We start from the raw sequence: 20,202 nt of genomic DNA, 5'->3' as shown, positions 1-20,202 counted from the left end.
GTCAAGCCGTTCCCGGGCCTCTGCCACCCCACAACAACCCCGAAGTGCCCCAAAACAGCCCCAAAGTGCAGCACGGGGCTCCCGATTCGCTGCTGCCCCATAGCTCCCCCCAAGCGCCCCACAACACGCCCGAAGTGCCGCCACATCCCCTCCAAAGTGCCCCACGGAGCCCCGGGGCCTCTGCTGCCCCCAAAAACAACAACAACAACAACTCCCCCCCACCCCCGCACGCTCCCCCAAAAGTGCCCCGCGGGGCGCCGGGGCCTCTGCCGCCCCACGGCTCCCCCCAAGCGCCCCACGGAGCCCCCACGGCAGCCCAGAGCGCCCCACGGCGCGGCCCGGCCCCGCCGCCCGCCCGACACTCACGCGCCGCCGCCGCCGCCGCCGGCCCGGCCCGCGCCAGGCCCCGCCCGCCGCCCCCAGCCCGGCCCGGCCCGGCCCGGCCCGGCTCGGCCCGGGAGCCCGGCAGGGGGGCGCCCTACGGCCGGGCCGCGGGGCAGCGACGGGGCCGGGCCGGGGGGGCCATGGGGCTGCGCAATGGGGGCCGGGGGGCTCCGAAATGGGGGCGATGGGGCTGGGGCGTTGTGAAATGCGGCTGTGCAGGGGGCTGTGGGGCTGTGCAAGGGGGCACTGCGTGGGGGCTGTGAGTACTATTGCGCAGTGGGGAGGACAGCGCGGGGGCTGTGGGGCCGGGGTGCTGCAGCCGGGGCTGTGGGGCCGGGCTCCGAGGGCTGTGCAGTGTGGGGGGCGCGGCGTGAGGCCGTGGGGCTGGGCTCGGGGCGCGGGGGGCAGCGCTGCCCCCAGCCCCACAGCCCCGCTCGGCGCAGCCCCGGCGGGACGGGCCCTGCCCCACGGCGCCGCTGCCCCACGGCGCCGCCCCGGGGGTCTCGTCCTGCCCCTTCCCGGGAGCTGCCCCATGGCCTCAGCCCGGGCTCGGCCGCCGCCTCCCGTGGACGCTGCTGTCCCGCGTGGCGGCCCCACGCGGCGGGCGGATGGGCAGGGCAGGGCGGCCTCCCCCGCAGCCACGCGGGGCTCCCGGCGCCCACGCGGGAACGCGGCGCCGCAGGAAGCGGCTCCAGGCGGGTCCCAGCCCCGGGCGCCGCCCACGGCGCAGACCCACGGCCCGGCCCCCTCGGGACACGGGGTCCCCGCGGGGGTCCCACTGCGTGACACCGTCCCCAAAGCAAAGGGAAGAACACTCGATTTCTGCTTTAATAAAACTACAAAGGGAAAAAAAAAAGGATTGGACCAAAATCCAACCGCGGGCTCTTCCTGCCACAGCCAGGATCAGCCAGGTCACAGTGTTCACCATGGATCACCCTGGAGGAGGGTCCCCCGGGACGGGCAGGGAGGTCCCCGGAGGGGCAGCGCGGCCGGCGCCGCGGGTCGCTCCGGGCGGCTGCTCCACGCGTTGCTGCTGGTGCCACCCGCGCTGGGGCCGTGGGGACGGGGAGCGCAGGGCCCCGGGCACCCCGGTCCCTCCCAGGGCTCCCGCGGACCCGTCCCAGCCCCGGGCACCGCGCAGGGCCACGCGCAGCGTCCCCGCTGCCACGCGCTGCCCCGGAGCAAGCGGAGCGCGCCCGGATCCCCATCCACGGCGGGGGGATCCGCAGTCCGGCGCCCATGGAGGCAGCCCAGGGTTTTGGCTGCACCTGAACACCCCGTTCCGGGCGCAGAGCCGGAGCGGCAGGTTCTGCCCGCTGCCCACACGGCCCCCTCGCGCGGCGCCCACATCGAGTGACCCAAACGGGCACAGACAGCCCCTGCCTGCAGCAGCAGCAGCTCCGCGGGCACCGGCAGCCCCAGCTCTCTGTCCCGGCGCGGCTGGGGAGGCAGCGCAGGAACGAGGCCGCTCTGCTCCAGCGGGGGCCCCTTCCCTCTCCCAGCGCGGCCTCCACAGCTCTCCCGGAGGCCGCGAGGCCTCTCCGTGCCCGAGGAACGAGGACAAGGAGCAGCGCGTGACGGCTGTTCCCGGCGGACAGCCCCTGCTCCCAGCACCAGCCCCAGTTCCTCCCAGCAGAGCCCAGAAGGGCCCAGCTGGACTCAAGGCTTCTTGGAAGCCCCCGTGCCTCCCGCTGGAGGCTTCTTGGCTGGAGGCGCCTTCTCCTCTTTCATTTTCTTCAGCTTGACCTTGGTTTTGCCAGAGGGGGAGAAGGTGAGTGAGGCCTTGCTGAACTCCAGGGGGAAGACGCCTACGTCCCCGTCGAAACGGTTCTTGGATACCTGCAGGGACCGCTTCCCGGGCCCCGTCATGAGCTTCCGATCCTGCAGGATGAGGACGTTGTCTGCCTCCTGGCTGGCCTGCGGGAAGGAAAAGGGCTCCAGGAGGGTCCTTAGGGCCCAGGGACCCCCACGGGATGCTCCCCAGTGGAGCAGGGGGCTGGCGGGAGCTCCACATCACCGCCCGGTGCAAAGCTCCTGGAAACACATCCCAGCCCGTCCCGGGAACCGGCTGTGCCCGAGGGACGGACAGCGCCGCCCCGGCGCCCTCACCTTGGCGGAGCCGAAGATGGAGGCTGTTTGCAGCTCCTTCTCGTCATCCTCCTTGCGGGGGTGGATGACCAGCGTGATGTGGCAGTTGTTGTCCGTGGCGAACTTGCGGAAGGCCCCGACGATGTAGTCCTGCACGGCGAGCCTGCGGCGGCAGCGCGGGCACCGTGAGGCCCGGGCCCTGCCGGGAGGCCGCGGGACGTTCCCGGGCTCCCGCGGCAGCCGGACGCCGTTACCTGTCGGCAGAGAGCTGCTCGTGCCCCATCATGAACTGCAGGTTGTCGATGACCACGTGGGTGATGTCGTACACGTACACGGCGTGCTGCATCGTGTCCACCACCGTCCTGGCACGGGGGACACGCGGGTGAGACGCGCGCGGCCGCAGGGAGAGGGCAGGAGCCCCAGGGGCCCCGCAGCACCCGCCACAAGGGACAAACATCGCGCGGGCCAGTGCTGCAGCACCCGGGGGGCAGGTTCGGGACCCTACTTGATGTTCTGGTGCCCGTGGAAGGTCATGAAGTAGAGCGGGAGGTCCTCGAAGCGGTCGGCCCACTCGTCGTACTGCTCCAGCTGCTCCTCCAGGCGCTGCGTCGCGAACTGCGTCAGCATGATCTTGGCCAGGCGGATGTTGCTGATCTCGAAGCTGCCCCACAGCGTGCACACCCCCTGCATGCACAGGTCCAGCGCGTACTCGCTGATGAACGTCGTCTTCCCGCTGCCCGTCGGGCCTGGCGCCGAGGAGACGGCGGGAGAATCAGCCGCGGGAGACGACCCGACCCGACCCGCGCCGGGGGGCAGGACAGGGACCCCCCGCTCCGCATTCACCTGCCCAAACCCCCGCAACGGGCTCGGAAGGAGCCTCCCGCCCTCGGGAGCTGCCACATGGGGCGCCCGGGGAGGAGAGGCCCCCGCGAGCCCGGGGCAGCCGCTCACCTGTGAAGATGGTGAGCTCCCCGCGGCGGTGCCCTTTGAGCAGCCTGTTGAGCTCGGGGAAGCGGGCCCACTTGACGCCCGCCACCTGCTCCGCGTTGACCAGCTCCCCGAAAACCTCCTCGCGCAGCTGGCGGAAGGAGACGATGGATTTGTGGCCGGCGGGCAGGGCGCCGCGCAGGATCTTGGTGAGGTTGAGGCCGCGGTTCAGCGCGTCCAGGGGCCGGGGCAGCTGCTCGCCGGGCCGCACCAGGGAGCAGCGCTTGACGTTCAGCTTGCGGGCGAAGAGCTTGGCGGCCTCCCAGGCGCGCAGGTCGTCGCCCAGCCACAGCGTGATGCGCTTGAACTGCTCCAGGTAGGGCAGCAGCGGCGGCGGCAGGCACGCGGGCCCGCGCGGCAGCGACAGGCAGGGCACCCCCGTGGCCTGGTGCAGGGCCACGGCGTCCAGCTCCCGGCCCGTGAGCACCACCTCGGCGTCGCGGCGCCCGATGAGGGGCAGCCCGAACAGGTTGCGGTAGGAGCCCGGCCGCGGGAGCGTCTGCTCCGCGTAGACGGTCGCGTCGTCCCGGCGCTCCACGGCCACGAGCTTCACGCCGCGCACGGAGCCGTCGCGGGGGCTCAGCCAGGGGAACACCAGGGACTTGGCGGCGCGCAGGTACCGCACGCCGAAGCGCTTCAGGGTGGCGTCCGCCAGCAGCGAGATGCCGAACGCGGCCTTGGTGAGCTGCGTCTCCTCCGCGTCCAGGAGCTCCCCGAGCGGCAGCGCGCGCTCCCAGAGGCGGCGGGCGTCCTCGCGGGCCCGCGCCGCGTCCTCCTCGGGCTCCGCCGCGCCGGGCAGGGCGCCGCCATCGCGGTGCCGCAGCTCCACGCTGGCCTGCAAGTCCTGCCACGTGCCCTCGGCCAGCGTGGCCGTGCACAAGAAGCTGCCCGTGGTCTTGTCGATGAAGAGGGTGTACGGGGCGCCGGGCGCCGGCCGCTCGCCCGCGAAGGGGCTCGGCGTGTGCAGGCAGCTGTAGCCGTCGTGGAAGGGGATGCCCTGGGCGCGCAGGTACTGCCGGATCTCCGTGACGGACACGGCGGGCGCGGGCCCCTCCGGGCAGGGCAGCACGTCCTTCTTGTAGCGCCGCTGCGCCAGGCGCCCGGCGCCCGCGCGGCTCCGCGCCCCGCACAGCAGCGCCACGAGCCGCGCGCCGCCCCGCCACGGCCGCAGCGGCGCCAGCGCCATCCCCGGGGGGCCGCCCCCGCTACCGCCGCCCCCGCGCTCCCGCCATGGCCCCGCTCACGGCGCCCCCCCCACGTGCGGCTCCGCGGGCGCCGCCATCGCCGCGGCCCCGCCGCCCCGCGGCGCGTCACTTCCGGCGCGGCCGGAGGAGGAGGAGGAGGCGCGGCCGCCATGACGGGCCGCGGGACGCCCAGCCGCTTCCTGGCGGCCGTGCTGCACAACGGCGTGGGCCGCTACGTGCGGCAGCTGCAGCGCCTGCAGGTCGTGTTCAGCCCCAGCGCGCCCGACGCCCGCGGCGCCAGGTACCGCCGCGGCACCGCGCGGCGCGGCCGTTGGTGACCTCTGACCCGGGGGGGGGGGCGGCCGTTGGTGACCTCTGACCCGGGGGGGGGCGTTGGTGACCTCTGACTGCGGCCGGCGGGGGAGGGCGCTGCTGACCCCGACCTCCCCTATCCCGCTCCCTCACCCCCATCCCACCCGGATCCCCCATCCCATCCCCTATCCTGCTCCCTCACCGCTATCCCACGTGGATCTCCCATCTCGCCTGCATCCCCCATCCCACCCCCTGTCCTGCTGCCTCACTCCCATCCCACCCCTTATCCTGCTCCCACACTCCCATCCCACCTGGATCCCCCATCCTGCTCCCTCACCCCTATCCCATTGGGATCCCCTATCCCGCTTCCTGTCCTCCCTCACTCCCGTCCCATCCCATCCCATTCCACTGGGATCCCCCATCCCGTCCCTTATCCTGTTCCCTCACCCCTATCCCACTGGAATCCCCCATCCCGTCCCTTACCCTATTCCCTCACCCCTATCCCACTGGGATCCCCCATCCCGTCCCTTACCCTCTTCCCTCACCCCTGTCCCACTGGGATCCCCCATCCCGTCCCTTACCCTATTCCCTCACCCCTGTCCCACCGGGATCCCCCATCCCGTCCCTTACCCTCTTCCCTCACCCCTGTCCCACCGGGATCCCCCATCCCGTCCCTTACCCTATTCCCTCACCCCTATCCCACCGGGATCCCCCATCCCGTCCCTTACCCTATTCCCTCACCCCCCATCCCACCGGGATCCCCCATCCCGTCCCTTACCCTGTTCCCTCACCCCTATCCCACCGGGATCCCCCATCCCGTCCCTTACCCTGTTCCCTCACCCCTGTCCCACCGGGATCCCCCATCCCGTCCCTTACCCTATTCCCTCACCCCCCATCCCACCGGGATCCCCCATCCCGTCCCTTACCCTGTTCCCTCACCCCTATCCCACCGGGATCCCCCATCCCGTCCCTTACCCTGTTCCCTCACCCCTGTCCCACCGGGATCCCCCATCCCGTCCCTTACCCTATTCCCTCACCCCTGTCCCACCGGGATCCCCCATCCCGTCCCTTACCCTGTTCCCTCACCCCTATCCCACCGGGATCCCCCATCCCGTCCCTTACCCTATTCCCTCACCCCTATCCCACCGGGATCCCCCATCCCACCCCTTATCGCGCTCCCTCACCCCTCCATCCCACCCGGATCCCCCATCCCGCCCCCCATTCCACCCCGCAGGCAGTTCGTGGAGGAGGCGGCCGTGGACTTCGCCCGCCGCCACCCCGGGGTCGTGCTCTACGTGAGCCCCCGCTCCTGCCCGGCGCCGCTGCTGCTCGCCGAGTACCGTGAGTGCCCACAGGGATGGGAACGGGGACAGGGATGGGGACGAGGGTCACTCCCACCGCGGGGCAGGGGGGGCGTGAGGTCCCCACGGGGCCCTCCACGGCCCCGTACGGGGGCCGTGGAGGGCCCCGTGGGGACCTCACGCCCCCCCTGCCCCGCAGTGAACGGCACCGTGCGCGAGGAGCTCGTGAACAGCCGCAGCTGCGAGGAGATCGCCCGCATCGCCACCCGCCTGGCCAACCAGTCGGGGCTGGACATCGTGCGCATCCGCAAGCCCTTCTACACGGCCAACCCCAGCGTGCAGGGGCAGTGGCACCCGTTCACCAACAAGCCGCCCGCCCTCACGGCCCGCGGCCCCCGGCGCCCGCCGCCGCAATAAACGCGCGTGGATACCGCTCCGCGCGGCCTCACGGAGCCACGTTTTTATTGCCCGGGGTTGGGGGCTCTGCGCCCTGGTGCTGAGGAGCCAGCGAGGAACAAGGTGGGGGATGTGGGTATCCCGAGTCATCCGGCCTCTCCCTGGCACTGGGAGCAGCGCTGGGCAGGGGGAACTGGGGACAGTGGCTCCCCTGAGATGTGCCCCAGGGAGCCAGACGCCCACGGTGGGAGCCAGGCCCTTCCCAGGGCTCTCGGGGGACACATGGGGACTGCCCCTTCCAGCACATTGCACCCAGGCTGGGACAAGGCTCTGCTTGACGCTTCCCAAATCTTCCCGGCATGGGCAGGAGCGGGACAGTGTTGGGGGACACGCGTGCGCCGGCCCCTCTCTGCACGGGGACCCGCAGCCAGAGGTGCTCCCTGCCGTCACCGCGCGGGTGACGGTGACTTGCTGCCCGCGGCGCCGTCCCAGTCGCTCCCCTGCAGCCGGCAGCGTCCTGCAGAGACGGGGCAGAGCTGGCACAGGAGGCGCCCGGCCGGCGCCGCGCTCCCCAGCGGGGCTGCCCCACGTCTCACCTGCGGCCGCTGCGCCCTCCTCGTCGCGGCGCTCGCTGTGCGGGGCCCTGCTGAGCAAGCAGGGACACGGGCACCTCCTGCTGCCCCGGCTTCATCCCTCGCGGATCCGTCCTCTCTGGGCGAGGAGACCCTGGAGCGGGGCACGTGGGTGAGCGGGACACGTGGGTGAGCGGGACACATGAGTGAGCGGGCACACACAGGCCCGGCCCTTCCCTCCCGCCAGCCACCGGCGCTGGTGGCCCTGGCCTGCCCTGTGTCCCCGCTGCTCGCCCACCTCTCGGCATCCATCCAACTCGGGCGCTCGCGCTCCTGGGACGCCTGGAGGGACAGGCTGAGTCTGTGCGGGGCGACGGGGTCTCTCACCTGGACAGGCAGATGGACAGAAACCCTCCCTCCCTCCCTCCCGCCGTCAGCCAGGCTCTGGCTCCTGCCTCCAGCTCGTGGCCACCATCCGTGGGGTTTTATACATAAATAGAGCTCCCAAATTTAAATAAGATTCTTCTCTTTTTTTTTCCTGTCTTTTCAGTTCTTTTGTACAGAGTCTCAAAAGTGAGTGAAAAGCCAAAGGAAGCGCCGAGCCCAGCGCGGCGCCTCGCTTCGGGAGGTAGTTGTGCCTGAGTCTGTAACACTGCTGGCAAAGGGGCGGAGAAGGGAGCAGGGTGAGGGCTGGGGGCGCCCGGGGGGCCCGGGGATGCCAGGGCCCCCCCCGGCCCCTACACGGAGCTCTCGTCCAGCTTCTCCACGAGCTGCGTGTGCTTGCGCTTCTCCAGCATCCTGCTGAGCTCCTCGGCGAAGGAGGCGCTGCCGAGCGGCGAGGCGAGCGGCTCCTCGTGCTGCTGCAGCAGCATGTAGCTGTTGCCGTTCATCTTGCGCAGCACGTTGGGCAGGGCGCCCACGCCGTTCGTCAGCTCCGAGGGCAGCGGCGGTGGCGGCGGCGGCGACGCCGTGGCCGGCGGCTCCTTGCCTGGGGAGGCCGTGGCCGTGGGCGCCTCGCCGGGGATGATCTGCAAGCAGCCGTCGCCGTAGGCCAGCCCGTCCTCGTCCTTGCCGTGGCCCTTGCGCAGGCAGTTGGCCGAGACCGTCTGGAGCTCCACGCTGGAGGGCCGGGGCTCCCCCAGCACGTACTTGCCCCTGCGCTTCTGCAGGCAGGACACGTGGAGGAGCACGGCGCTGAGCACCACGCACAGCCCCACCAGCACCGTGATGGCCGCGACATAGGCCACGGTGGCGTCGCCGGCGGCCAGCGCGGCGGCGTGGGGCCGCGGCGGCAGCGTGGCGGCGCGCAGCAGCTCGGGCAGCACGGCCAGGCGGTAGGCGGCCAGCAGCGTGCGCAGCCCGTGCTCCTCGCCGTAGCAGCGGTACTCGCCGCTGTGCTCGGGCTGCGTGTCCGTGACGAGCAGCCCGTCGACGCCGACGCGCAGGTGCTGCCGCGCGCCGGGCGCCTCGGAGCCGTTGAGCAGCCACACGGCGCGCGCCAGGTTGGAGCGCTGCTCGCAGGGCAGCAGCACGTCGTCGCCGCGCAGCACCGTGCGGTTCCTCGGCGGCGGCAGCGCTGCGGGCAGAGCGCGGTGGTTGCAGCGCGCTGCCCGCCCCGCACGCCCCGGCCCCGCGCGCGGCCCCCCGACTCACCGCGTGCGCTGCCGCTCCGGCAGCCCTCCTGGCCGCGCTGCACGTCCTGCACGAGCACCGCGCTGCTGCTGCGGGGCGGTGCGGGTGTCAGCGGCCACCCAGCCTGCGCCCCGCACGCGGCCCTGCGCCCCGGCGCCTACCTGTGCCCCGCGGCCACAGCCTGGCACGCCTGGCCGTCCCAGGCGCAGTAGGGGTCACGGGCCAGCACGCAGTCGTAGCACGAGCCGTAGCGCGCGCAGGAGGCCAACGGCACCTGCAGGATCCCGCTGGCCGCCCCCACGTAGAGGCTCCGCTGTGGAAGGGGCGAAGGGGCTCTGGGCATTGCCCTCCATCCCGGTGCAAAGGGAGAGGACCCCCATGTGCCACCGCTGTGTAGGGCTCTTTGCCCCACGCACCCCCAGACGTGTCCCCAGGGCTGCCCTTACCTGTGCGCGCGAGATCACCAGGGTCTCCACGGGCTGGGGCTCCCGGAACACTTGGAGCTCCTCAATGATGTGGACGCCCGAGTCCAGCACCACGGCCTTGTGGATCCAGCCGTCGCCTGCGGAGCGGAGCAGCGTGAGGAGGGCGCACGGCCTCCCACCCCACGCCAGCCCCACGCACGCCCACGCTCACCCGTCCCCATGAAGAGCACGTCGTAGGAGCGCCCGTCCAGCGCCTGCACCCTGTCCACCGCCAGCTGGCTGTAGGCCACGTTCTTCTTGACCAGCAGCGGCCCCGCGCCCGCCGGCTTCACCTCGTCGAACATGAGCGGGTGCAGCTTCACGAAGTCCAGCACGCTGTTGGGCAGGTCCTGCGAGGAGTTGTAGCCCTTCCTGCGGGAATGGTCCGTGATGCACTGCCCGGTGGGGGGAGACACGCGTCAGGGCGGGAGGCCGGCGCTGCCGCGCGCCCTCGCCCTCCTGCCCCACGTGTCCGGCACTCACGGAGCCGGGCCGCGGCTCGGGCACGCTGCCCTCGTAGCGGGACCACTTGCGCGCCGAGTCCTGGTACTCCATGTAGGGCCCCTCGAAGGCGCGCTGCACCTCGGAGATGCTGTAGCGGCACACGGCCGAGGCCTCCATGGTCCTCCTGGGGGGCAGAGCGCGCCGTGGGGCACACGGCGGCACCTCCCTGCGGCGCGGGCCGCGTCCCGCGCGCCCGTGCCCAGCGTTGCCCGCCCCAGCCCTGCTCACCACTGCGCCGAGAGGGTGAAGGCGGCGTAGAAGACGGTGCTGGGCCAGGCGCCGCCGTCCAGGCTGCAGACGCTGCGCAGCACCTCGTAGTAGGGGATGTAGCAGACCAGGCGCGCTTTCATGAAGGATGTCCACTTGCGCTGCAGGATCTTCTTCCCGCCCAGGTCACTCTGCAAGGGCCAAGAGGGGATGCCGGCCCATGGCCGGAGCTGGTCCCCCTTCTCCTTCCCACCACCATGTCCCGTACACATGGCCCCAGAGAAGCTGAGGCAAGAGCTGGAGCCCGAGTTTAACCGGAGCAGGGGGGATGAAACGAGCCAAGCTCTGGTTTCCCCTTTGGGCACGTGTCCCTGCTCAGCCTCTGCCTCAATGACCCTCGAGGTGCAAACATGGAGCCCCTGGCACTTCACTGTGTCATTACCTTGCACACACGGGCCACGCGGGCCACGCGGGCCGCCTGGCTCTTGTCGAAGAAGGACGTGGTCTCCTCGCCAGCCCGCTCCGTGAAGAAATAGTAAATCTTGTCATCGTCACCCACGGGGCTGTCCTGGCTCTCGCGGACCAGCACAGAGGCCACAAACTCAGCATCTAGGGAGCCAAGATGGAGGTTGGAGAGCTGCGGTGGGGCCTGTGCCCTGGTCCCTCTCAAGGTGACAGAACGTGTCCCACCACCCAGGCAGGACTCACGACGCCAGGCCTGGTTCACCCACCGTTCAGCCAGTGCAGCGGGGACTCCTCCGTCTTCAGGGGCCGCTGGTGCAGGTTCCTCCTGATGTCGGGGAGGCTCCGAAACTCGTAGCGCGTGGCCGTGTACAGGCCGCCATCTGGGCAGGGCAGAGCCATGAGCACAGCCCTGGCCCATGGGGACGGCATGGACCACCCGAAAGCAGCAGCACCCACGTGCGCAGGAGGGGGAGAGAGCAGGCCCGGCTTTGCTACGGGGACGGGGACAGGGGCAGTCACATCCCAGGTGTCACCGGTGGCCCTGGGCAAGGCGCTGCTTACCCACGATGAGGCCGGTGTAGCCGCGGGAGGGGTCGTACGGGCACTTCTCCTTCCCTTCCTCAAAGTGGGATGGCAACGTGAACCTGTCGGCATCCTGGGGGGACAGGGGACCGCGTTAGCCAGGAGGGGGCGGCTTGGCCAGGAGGGGAGGAGGTAGCCAGGAGAGGGAGGGCTGTGCAGGAGGAGGCGGGTTAGCGGGATGGGTCCCACGGCCGCCCCACGCCCCGTGAGCTGGCAGCCCTGCGCCCGGCACCTGCCCGGCTTCGCGAGGGACGTGCGCCACAGGCGGCTGCGTCACCGCGCGGTGGAGGGAGCCGCCACACGGGGGTTAAAGTCTCCCCGCTGATGGGACACGGTGTCCCTGCCACCCTGGCAGGCCCAGGAAATTCCAGGGGAGGGCCGGCCACGGCGGGGCTACACGCGTCGCGGAGGACGCGGCTGCCGCTCCGCGTCCCAGCGCGGCCCCGTGCCCGGCCCAGCCGCCGCGGCGGGTCAGAGTCCGCGACACGCTCCCAGGGCCGCGCCGGGCCGCCCCCGCGTCCCTCTGCGTCACGGCGGCAGCGCCCGGACACCGCTGCGCCCTGCCTCATCCGGCGCCTGCCTCCCTGCTCCGTCCCTGCTCTCCTGCCTCTTCCCAGGGCGGAAACGATCTGGAGGGATGTGGTTTGGGGACAGCAGGAGCGCGCGAGGGGCTCGGTGGCCCAGGGGACTCACGATGGCGGCGCAGAGCGGGTGGAAGGCGTAGGTGCCGCACGCGTAGAGGTGCGTGCCGTTGAGCCGCTGCAGGAAGCGCACGTGGTTGAAGCACTCGGTCTGCGGAGCGGGAGGAGGGCGAGCGTGAGCGCCGGGCGCTGCCGCCAGCCCCTCCTCGGCCCCGTGCCCCGCGCTCCACCTGGTTGTTCTTGCCCTTCTGCAGGCAGTCCAGCCGCTTCTCCGGAGATGCTTCCCAGTGGATCTGCAAGGGGAACAGGGGCTGAGACCTGACCGAGGGCCAGGCTGCCAGCCCAGGGCAATGAACCCAAAGCCATCGGCCCCTTTCCTGCATTTACCAACCCTTTCCCTGGATTGCAACCGGCTTCCCAACCCGTCACGACCCACATGGCATCGCGGAGCCCCTCAACGCCCTGGGTCCCCTGGCCGTGGGGCTGGTGGGGACCCGCTCACCGTGCGGTGCGAGCCGTCCGCCACGTCGCTGGCGTTGAGGGCGAAGATGGCCCCGCGGGCGCCCACGTAGAGGAGGCCGCGCGCGTCCTCCAGCAGCAGCGTGGTGTAGTTGAGGTTGCGGGTGCTGAAGCGCCGCACGCCGGAGAGCTCTGCATGGGAAAGGGAGAGGACGGATCAGCACAGACGGGATGGGACGGGGCAGGAGGACGCTCAGCAAAGCCGGGCGCAAAATCCCACACGAAGCTCTTGGAAAAAGCCCAGCAGCGGCAGCAGGAACCGGGAGCCAGGGCTGGCAGCCTGCCCTGAGCCGCTCTGCCCAGCGCCCGTCTCTGCCTTCGCCGGCCCCGCGACGGCGCCGTGGGCCCGGGAACAGAGAGCTCTTCTGGGGGGAAAGGTTCAAAGCGGTTTTCTCTGCAAAGCCTCCAGCAGCAGACCCCATTTCCTTCCTGTTTTCTCTCCAAACACGTCTGTTCTCCTCCCCAAACCTCTACCAAGAGCCCTGGCTGAGGGTTAGCAAACACTTCACGCTCTGAGGTCTGCGCAAAAGGGAAACAGCAGTGCAGCAAAACTGAACCTGTAAAATACCCGAAGTCTGGACTTCCCCTTGTTCCCACCAGAAATAAGACCTCTTCCATTGGGGTCCAGGAGCTCTCACCCCAGGTCCCCACCTGAACCAGGAAGACCAAGACCTGCTCGCAGGGCACTGGGAGGTGCGTGCCAGGCGTTATCGGGCAGGCGGTGCTGGGTGCCGGCAACCGTGCCAGGAGCAAAGAAAGGTTTGGGAGCAGGTGAAAGGCACTAGCTGCTCTGGGGCTCATGGTGGGAAATTCACCCGGTTAATTAAAGCCACAGTGCAGACTTGGGAGCCGCGAGCATCCACGTCCAGCAAGGAGCTGCCACGCGGCTCAGCAAACTGCTGGAGGAAGCAAAAGGCACCTGCAGGGACCCTGTGGGCAGAGCGAGGTCCCAACGAGCCCAACAGGATGCAAAAACCTGAACCAAAACTGCCGTGAGACGGGGTGGCTCGTCGCAGAGGACCTGAAAGCTCTGCCCGAGCGGCACCCACACGTACTATGTCCCCTGCAGACACAGGGTCCTCCACCCCATCGTGCTCCCTGCCCTGGGGATCAACAGCAAAACTCACCAGCAACCAAACCTCTCCCTCTGCCTTCACCCACATCCAGCCACAGGGGCTGCCCAGGGCTGCCGTCACGCTTGCACCTTCTCTCTGAGCCAAAGTCACTCCAAATCTCCCTGTTGGAGCACACGAGCCTCCGGGCAGACCTCCTCTCTGCAACGGGGCAGCACGGAGGGGCACCGAGGGGCTGGACCCCCAGCTCTGCTGAGGCAGCGGCGTGGGGAAACGGGGCTGAAGGAGCCACTTGGCCACCTGGGGCACAGCCACGCCACGGGACTTGCTGCTGCAGGAGACGCTGGAGACCAACAACCCAGCCAGAGATCCTGGGAGAAACCTCACTGAGGACTCCCAAGGCCCTGATGGATGGATGCCCAAGTGCAACGCCCAGCTCAGGAAGTCCTTAGCCAGCTGGTGGAGATGTGCTGGGGGGAGCCCAGGCGCTCCCCGTGCAAGCCCTTGTCCTCGGGCCTTGCTCGTCCTCGCTGTGGGAGAGACGCCGCAGGGCGGCAGGGCCATTCCCCACCCGCGGGGCTCGGGGCACATCGACTCCAGGCCCTCGACACGGGGCAGCCTGACGGGCTCCAGCGGCTGCAGCTTGAGGGGCTGGAGGCCGCCCCGTAGCCTCTCCACCGTGCTCAGTCCCTCACCCCGTCCTGCAGGCAACACTGTGGCTGGCGAAGGCTAAACACAGCCAGGATGCACCAAAGACCTTGCAGGAAGACCCCATGTTTCACTTGCCACTGCCAGACTCATGCCACCCCGCCAAGCCTGTCACCTGGCCCCACGTACCCCAAGTGCAGCAGCAATCGGAGGCTTGGCCAGGAAAACTCGGAGATTGCCAGCACCTACCGTCCCTGGTGGAGCAACTCTGCCCCAGGGGAGAAGCTGAGGGTTTCCCCTGCAAGCAGGAGGCACCTCAGGAGATCTCATGTCCTGCTCGAAGCTGGGGCAGCACAGAGCCAGTGAGATGTTGGAAACCTTCAAGGATGGAGATGCCACCACGTCCCCCACGCCAGGCCTCACCGGGACACGGAGAGGCCGCCCCGGGCGCGTTCTTACCCTCAAAGGTGACCGTGGTCCTGGGGGTGGCGTCCAGATCAGTGGCCGAGCGCTGGGACGGGTAGCCCATGACGGCTGCGGCGAGGAGGGCGGCCAGCAGCGGGGCCGGGCCCCTGCTCATCCTGCCGGCCGCGCCGGCACCTCCCGGCCACGGGCTCCGCGGCTCCCCGGCACCGCAGCGGCCGCTGAGCGCTCCTGCAACGCAGAGCACCGCATGGTCAGAACCCTGGCACTGCCGAGCGCTCCTGCAACGCAGAGCATCGCGTTGGTCAGAGCCCCAGCACTGCCGAGCGCTCCTGCAACGCAGAGCACCGCGTGGTCAGAGCCCCAGCACTGCCGAGCGCTCCTGCAACGCAGAGCACCGCATGGTCAGAGCCCCGGCACTGCTGAGCGCTCCTGCAACGCAGAGCACCGCATGGTCAGAGCCCCGGCACCGCCGAGCGCTCCTGCAACGCAGAGCACGGCATGGTCAGAACCCCAGCACCGCCGAGCGCTCCTGCAACGCAGAGCACGGCATGGTCAGAGCCCCGGCACTGCTGAGCGCTCCTGCAATGCAGAGCACCGCGTGGTCAGAGCCCCAGCACTGCCGAGCGCTCCTGCAACGCAGAGCACGGCATGGTCAGAGCCCCGGCACCGCCAAGCGCTCCTGCAACGCAGAGCACCGCATGGTCAGAGCCCCGGCACCGCCAAGCGCTCCTGCAACGCAGAGCACGGCATGGTCAGAGCCCCAGCACCACTGAGCGCTCCTGCAACGCAGAGCACCGCGTGGTCAGAGCCCCGGCACCGCTGAGCGCTCCTGCAATGCAGAGCACCGCGTGGTCAGAGCCCCGGCACCGCCGGACCGCGCTCTCCGTCCGCCTACACAGCGTCCGTCACGCATGCGGCATCTGGGCAGGGGCATCTTCAGGAGGTGACATGAATAACACCCCAGGGCCAGCACTGAGGGGGAAGAGGCTCTGCGGTCTGCTCCAGCCTCCTCCTTGCCTTGCTCCGGGCCATCTATTTGCCTGGCTCATCCCGTCCGAAGGATTTGCGTAAGCAGACACAACAGAGCCCCGAAAGCACCACGGGTCAGGGGACGCAGAGGGAGAAGAAAGGAGCTGTTCTCCAGAGGCTGCCCAAGGCTTTTCCACTGCATCTCACCCGAAAAGGACGGGAAGGAAAGAGAGCTCGATTCTGCTGGGGAGCCGGCTCGGGAATCCCGCTGCCTCTCCGTGCCGGCTGCGGGAAGGGGCAGGAGTTCCTGGGAGCCAAGGGCTCCTTCCCCGAAAGCACCGGCCGGGATTTATGCACGTCCTCCTCCCAGCACGACGCGCGCCTCGCGCCCCGCTGCGAAGCCCTCGTCCCGGAGCGCCTGGGCTGCTGGGACACGACACGTTTCCCCCAACCCAAAATCAGGAGCCCCCTGAAGACAGAGTCCCAGGGGCAGGAATGAAGCCCAAGAGGAAAAGCAGGTGGCAGAAGGCAAAGGCAAACTGATATAGGAGCCATTTGGCATCTTTATCAAGCCCTCTCCAGAGACTGTGCTCCCCCCCACAGTGTTTTTCCACTCAATTTCAGTTTCTCTTTCATCAGAGCTGCCTGGAAGTTCAGCATCTACCTTGGCTCCAGTTCCAGCCAGGAAGAAACTCCATCCAAAACCACCGAGCAGCCTCCGATCCGCTCCGCTCCTGCAAACGCCACGAGCCCCAGCTTCAGCAGGAGCCCAAAACCTCCGCGCCCGGAGCCCACCAAGCACCACGGCCGCTCGGTGCGGGCGGCTATCGCTGCTCCCCATCACCCAACACGTAGACCTATTGTTTTTAGCAGCACCCCGGTTCCCCAAGCGACAGCGTCTCAGCGCTGCGGCCCTTGGCTCGTGGGCCCGGCCCGGCGCCTGCGCAGGCAGCGGCACGTCCCGGCGCGACCCGCGCTCGGCGCGGAGCCGACAGCGTCTCGCGGGCCGAGCACGCGAGGGCCCCGCCGCTCGGCACCGCACGGGCGGCCCGGCCACTCTGGGCCGCGTCCGAGGCCGGCACAGCGACACCAGCAAAAGGCAATGGTTAATCCTGAAAGCCTCAATGAGGGATGAGGCTGTTGGGAAACTGCCTATGAGACCAGTAAAGCAACCAGCACCGCAATGATTGCTTGGTGTTTTTATGCGTGTATATGTGAGCAGAATCCCCAACCCTTTGGAAAAGCTGTTCCAACACGCTCGCTGCAGACGCCTTCCCTAAAGCGAATACCTCCGCAGGCCTCCGCCGCGGAGGAGCTCGCGCCAGCACCACGAGCAGACTGCGAGGGCTCGCGCAGCGACGGCGCCAGGGCCTGCGCTGGCCGTGAAGCCTCCGCCGCCAGGAAGAGCAACGGTTCATCCCGTGGCATTCCTGCGGCACTCGTGCTCCTGGCTTTGCCCACGGGGAAGCCGAGGCGCGGAGAAGGAGCCGGCCCTGGGCTTCGCTTGCTGCCCATGGCCGGGACGACACGGCAGCCCTGGGCTAAGGTTTAACCAGCGCAAGGGAAAATAAAGAAATAAACAAAACTAAAGGCCTGCGAGGCCGGCGCAGGCCGGCGGGGAGGGCAGGGGCTGCGGAGCCGCCCTGTGCGCGGGTGCCCCCCGCCGGGATCGCGATCCTGGCCGGCAGGGCCGGCTCCCCTCCTCTCCCGGCCGCCGCAACACCCCTTCATGAGAGCTCCTTTCGCCCGAGATCAGATGCAACTTTGTCCTAGAGAACAGCTAATCAGTGAGCTGCCAGAGCGGGTTAATGTTTCACTCACAGAGAAGGGCTGCTCCCAGTTTTGTTTTTTTTTCTTCCTTCTTTCCTGTTTTTAACCCCGGGAGGCAGAGCGGGAGCAGGGGCGCTGCTTTCCCGGCCGGAGACGCGGGTCCCCGCGCTCCCGCGGGGCTGCTCCTCGCCCAGACCCGTCAGCAGGGACCTGGCCACATCGGCAGCCGTTTCCGCCCCCGGCAAACCCACGGACACAGGAGAAGGGGGAAGCGAAGCCGCCGGGACGGCGAGGGTTAATGGCAGCCTGCCCTGGGCACCAGGTGCTGCTGCGATGCTCCAGTTGCTGCGGGAGCCTTCACCTTTCCTCTGAGCAGAAAGATAAGAGATCAGGAAAAAAAATAATTAAATAAGTGAAACGGAGCTCGGTTCACGCTCTGGCGAGGCGCTGGCAGCAGTTCATGGCTCGCGGGGCCGTAAACCTGTGTGCAGGCTTGGAGCCGTTCCCGGCGGCGCCGCAGCCCCGCTCCGCGCTGCGGGCAGCCTCTCCTGCAAACCCAGAGGGAAACCGAGGCTCGGGACGGCCCTCGTGCTCCTGCTGCTCCCCTGCCTGCCCTTCTGGGAAGCAGCCTTAGCTCTCTCATTGCAAGGGAAGGCAGAACAGAGCGAGACGCTGGGCAACATCCTCCCTTTTCTGGGTTGCACTGAGCATCCGTCCCGGCTCATCCTTATCCACGGCACAAGCAGAACACTTCTAAAATAAAAATAAACCCAGGACGCCACAGGAACACCACTCTGGGGCTCCTGAGCAGAGCCCACGTGTGCTGGGAACGGCGAGGAAAACCAGAACCTTGAGGAATTGCTCAAAGGACCCCGGACCACTTGCCCACAGCAATCCCATTGCTGAGCTGAGCTTCCCCACACGGAGCCCCGGCCCCCGGCAAAGGCTCCCCCGGCCTCTGGGTGCTTCTGCCCCCACGTTGCAGACTGTGCATCATCCTCCCCTTCTGCTTTGTCACCCCCAAGCGAAACGCAGCCCCCAGCAGGCTTGGGAGCACACGTTTCCCCTCCTCTGCAGCTAAGGATTTCCTCCGGGCTGCCCTTGGACTGCACGCTGGCAGCAGGTTCCTCCACAAATGGCTCATTTACAGAGCAACCACGGTGGGAAAAAAATCTTTTTTTTTAAAAAAAAAAAAAAAAGAAAGCCAAGCCCAGAGACAGCCCGGGATGCCCAAAGCATCTGCTCCAGGATGGAGAAGATCCCCAGGTGCCCTTGGGGAATCCAGCACCACCAGCAGTCTGTAAAACACCCATCAACAGCCTGGGAAAGACGCGTTTCTCAGGTGCCGGCTGCATTTTCACCGCCCGGCTGCAGGTGTGAGGGAAGACGGGCCGGAACCGAGCGCCCCATCTGCACCTGGGCTTCGCTTTCCCCCACGGAGCAGCAGACCCAGGCTGGAGAACGGCTGCGAAAGCCGGTGAGATGCTGCAGGGGACCCAAATGGAGGCCACCGCGCAGCTTTGATCCAGGCTCTTCCCAACTTCCAAGACTTCTTTGCCCTGGAACCCAATGAGCAGATCACAAACCAGCTGCGGGTCTCTCTGCAGCACTCAGCAAAACCAGGGTGCAGCAGGGACAGGGGCTCTGCCCGCGGGGCCGGGATGAGCCCCCCTTCCCGGCACGGGGAACGCGCTGTGACCTTGGCCGGGAATTCGCCCCTGGCAGGGGGACCGTGGCGGGACCGGGCTGGCTCTGCTGCACTTCACCGGATGGAGGTTGCTCAACAAACCCGGATTTTGTCAACAACGGCAAGAAAACGCTAACTTGCCAGAACTCCTTCAGGGAAAGGGGGCTTGTGATCGGTTTGGGCGATGGCGAAAGCGGAGGGAAGGGCTGCAGAAGAACGGAGTGACCTCTTGGATGCACCGCTGGAGCCATCGCAGTTTATGTCTAGCAGCTTTTTTAAAACAACAAAAACCAGCTCAGCACTGGGGCACTTCAGCTCAGCCACACGGACGATTTGGCCACCTGCAGCGCCGATATTCCTACTTTGCCTGGATTTAGGATGCATGGCAGGGGGTGGCACAGAGGGGACAACCACCCTCTGGGGTCTCCGAAAGGGTCCCAAGACGAGACAGGCGCCTCCAGCCCAGCCCCTGCCGCAGGGCCCCTCTGCCACGGGCGCAGTAAAGAGGCGCGATGTGAAATTCGCCGTCTGTCTGCCCGGCAGCAAAAAAAAAAGCAGGGAAAGCTCCCCCGAGGCCGCTACCCACGGTGGGGAGCGGAGGAGACAACTTGCTTTTAAAGCATCCAAGAGAAACCCAGGGCTTTTCTCCCTCTCTAACTGCAGGATGGCTCCATGTGCCAAGGGGAAGCCCTGGGGACGGCAGGGAGGAGACAGTGGGCGCAGGCGAGTGGAAAACGCTGCATCTCCTGCAAAACCGCAGGGCGCCCCTCGGCAGCACCCCCTCCAGCCCTTCCCAGGGAAATCCCACACGACAGGCGGCCGGGACGCGGGACGCTCTCACCCGGCACGGCAGGAACAGCCGGGAGCCCGGCAGGGATCGGCGCCCGGGGCGCGAGCCGGCAGGTCCAGGGAGGCCGAGCCCGCGGGGCCGGCGCGGGAGGGCAGCGGGGCCGGGCGCACCGTGGGAACGGGCTCCGCGCTCCCCGGCCGGGCCCTCCTCGGCAGCGCCAGCGCGTCGGCACGCCGGGAGCATCGGGAGCGTGGGGAAGAGGCCGGGCGAGGAGGCGCCACGACACAGACAGGGAAACGCGATGGATGGGAGGGGAATGGGGATCATTCGGGACCCGGGTCTTTTCAGGATGCAGCTCCCGCAGAGCCCGGCATCTCGACACTCTCACACGGATGAGCTGTTCCATGAGCCAGAAAACCAAAAACCCCCTGGTTTCCTACAGATTTGTAACTCTGCCCCTCGCAAACCCCCAGGTCTCCATCTCCACCGTCCTGCAGCACCCTTGGCCCAGCCAAAGGGCAGGAATGGGAGCATCCTTGCTGCTCCCCAGCTCCCCGTCTTCAGAGAACCAGTAACCAGTAGGTTTTGAAGCCCACCTCCA

At 68.5% G+C, this 20,202-nt stretch overlaps 3 protein-coding genes across 3 annotated transcripts; 1 reads left to right on the top strand and 2 right to left on the bottom strand.

Moving 5' to 3' along the window:
* Window positions 1-2,001: 2,001 nt before the first annotated feature.
* On the bottom strand, window positions 2,002-4,660 carry TWNK (twinkle mtDNA helicase). Its single transcript, XM_088528672.1, has 5 exons — window positions 3,424-4,660; window positions 2,978-3,218; window positions 2,727-2,834; window positions 2,494-2,635; window positions 2,002-2,301 (listed from the first exon to the last, which is right to left on the bottom strand). Exons 1-5 carry the CDS (start codon window positions 4,643-4,645, stop codon window positions 2,044-2,046), a joined length of 1,971 nt encoding a protein of 656 aa, XP_088384798.1. The 5' UTR covers window positions 4,646-4,660; the 3' UTR covers window positions 2,002-2,043.
* Window positions 4,661-4,813: 153 nt separating this feature from the next.
* MRPL43 (mitochondrial ribosomal protein L43) lies at window positions 4,814-6,678 on the top strand. The gene is made up of 3 exons (XM_088528673.1): window positions 4,814-4,944; window positions 6,190-6,296; window positions 6,456-6,678. The coding sequence occupies exons 1-3, from the start codon at window positions 4,814-4,816 to the stop codon at window positions 6,671-6,673; spliced, it is 456 nt and encodes a 151-aa protein (XP_088384799.1). The 3' UTR covers window positions 6,674-6,678.
* A 1,078-nt stretch (window positions 6,679-7,756) lies between these two features.
* Window positions 7,757-14,539, bottom strand: SEMA4G (semaphorin 4G). Its single transcript, XM_088528671.1, has 14 exons — window positions 14,419-14,539; window positions 12,222-12,370; window positions 11,950-12,012; window positions 11,772-11,870; window positions 11,058-11,151; window positions 10,763-10,876; window positions 10,474-10,640; window positions 10,053-10,222; window positions 9,804-9,948; window positions 9,493-9,715; window positions 9,303-9,418; window positions 9,018-9,169; window positions 8,878-8,939; window positions 7,757-8,800 (listed from the first exon to the last, which is right to left on the bottom strand). Exons 1-14 carry the CDS (start codon window positions 14,537-14,539, stop codon window positions 7,962-7,964), a joined length of 2,514 nt encoding a protein of 837 aa, XP_088384797.1. The 3' UTR covers window positions 7,757-7,961.
* Window positions 14,540-20,202: the final 5,663 nt, after the last annotated feature.

This window comes from Tinamus guttatus, unplaced genomic scaffold (assembly GCF_059628265.1).
Source record: "Tinamus guttatus ecotype Peru unplaced genomic scaffold, ASM5962826v1 Tinamus_guttatus_pri_ptg000314l, whole genome shotgun sequence".
Lineage (NCBI taxonomy): Eukaryota > Metazoa > Chordata > Aves > Tinamiformes > Tinamidae > Tinamus > Tinamus guttatus.
The sequence above is the reverse complement of the archived record's forward strand: the minus strand, read 5'-3'. Positions and strand labels throughout refer to the sequence as shown.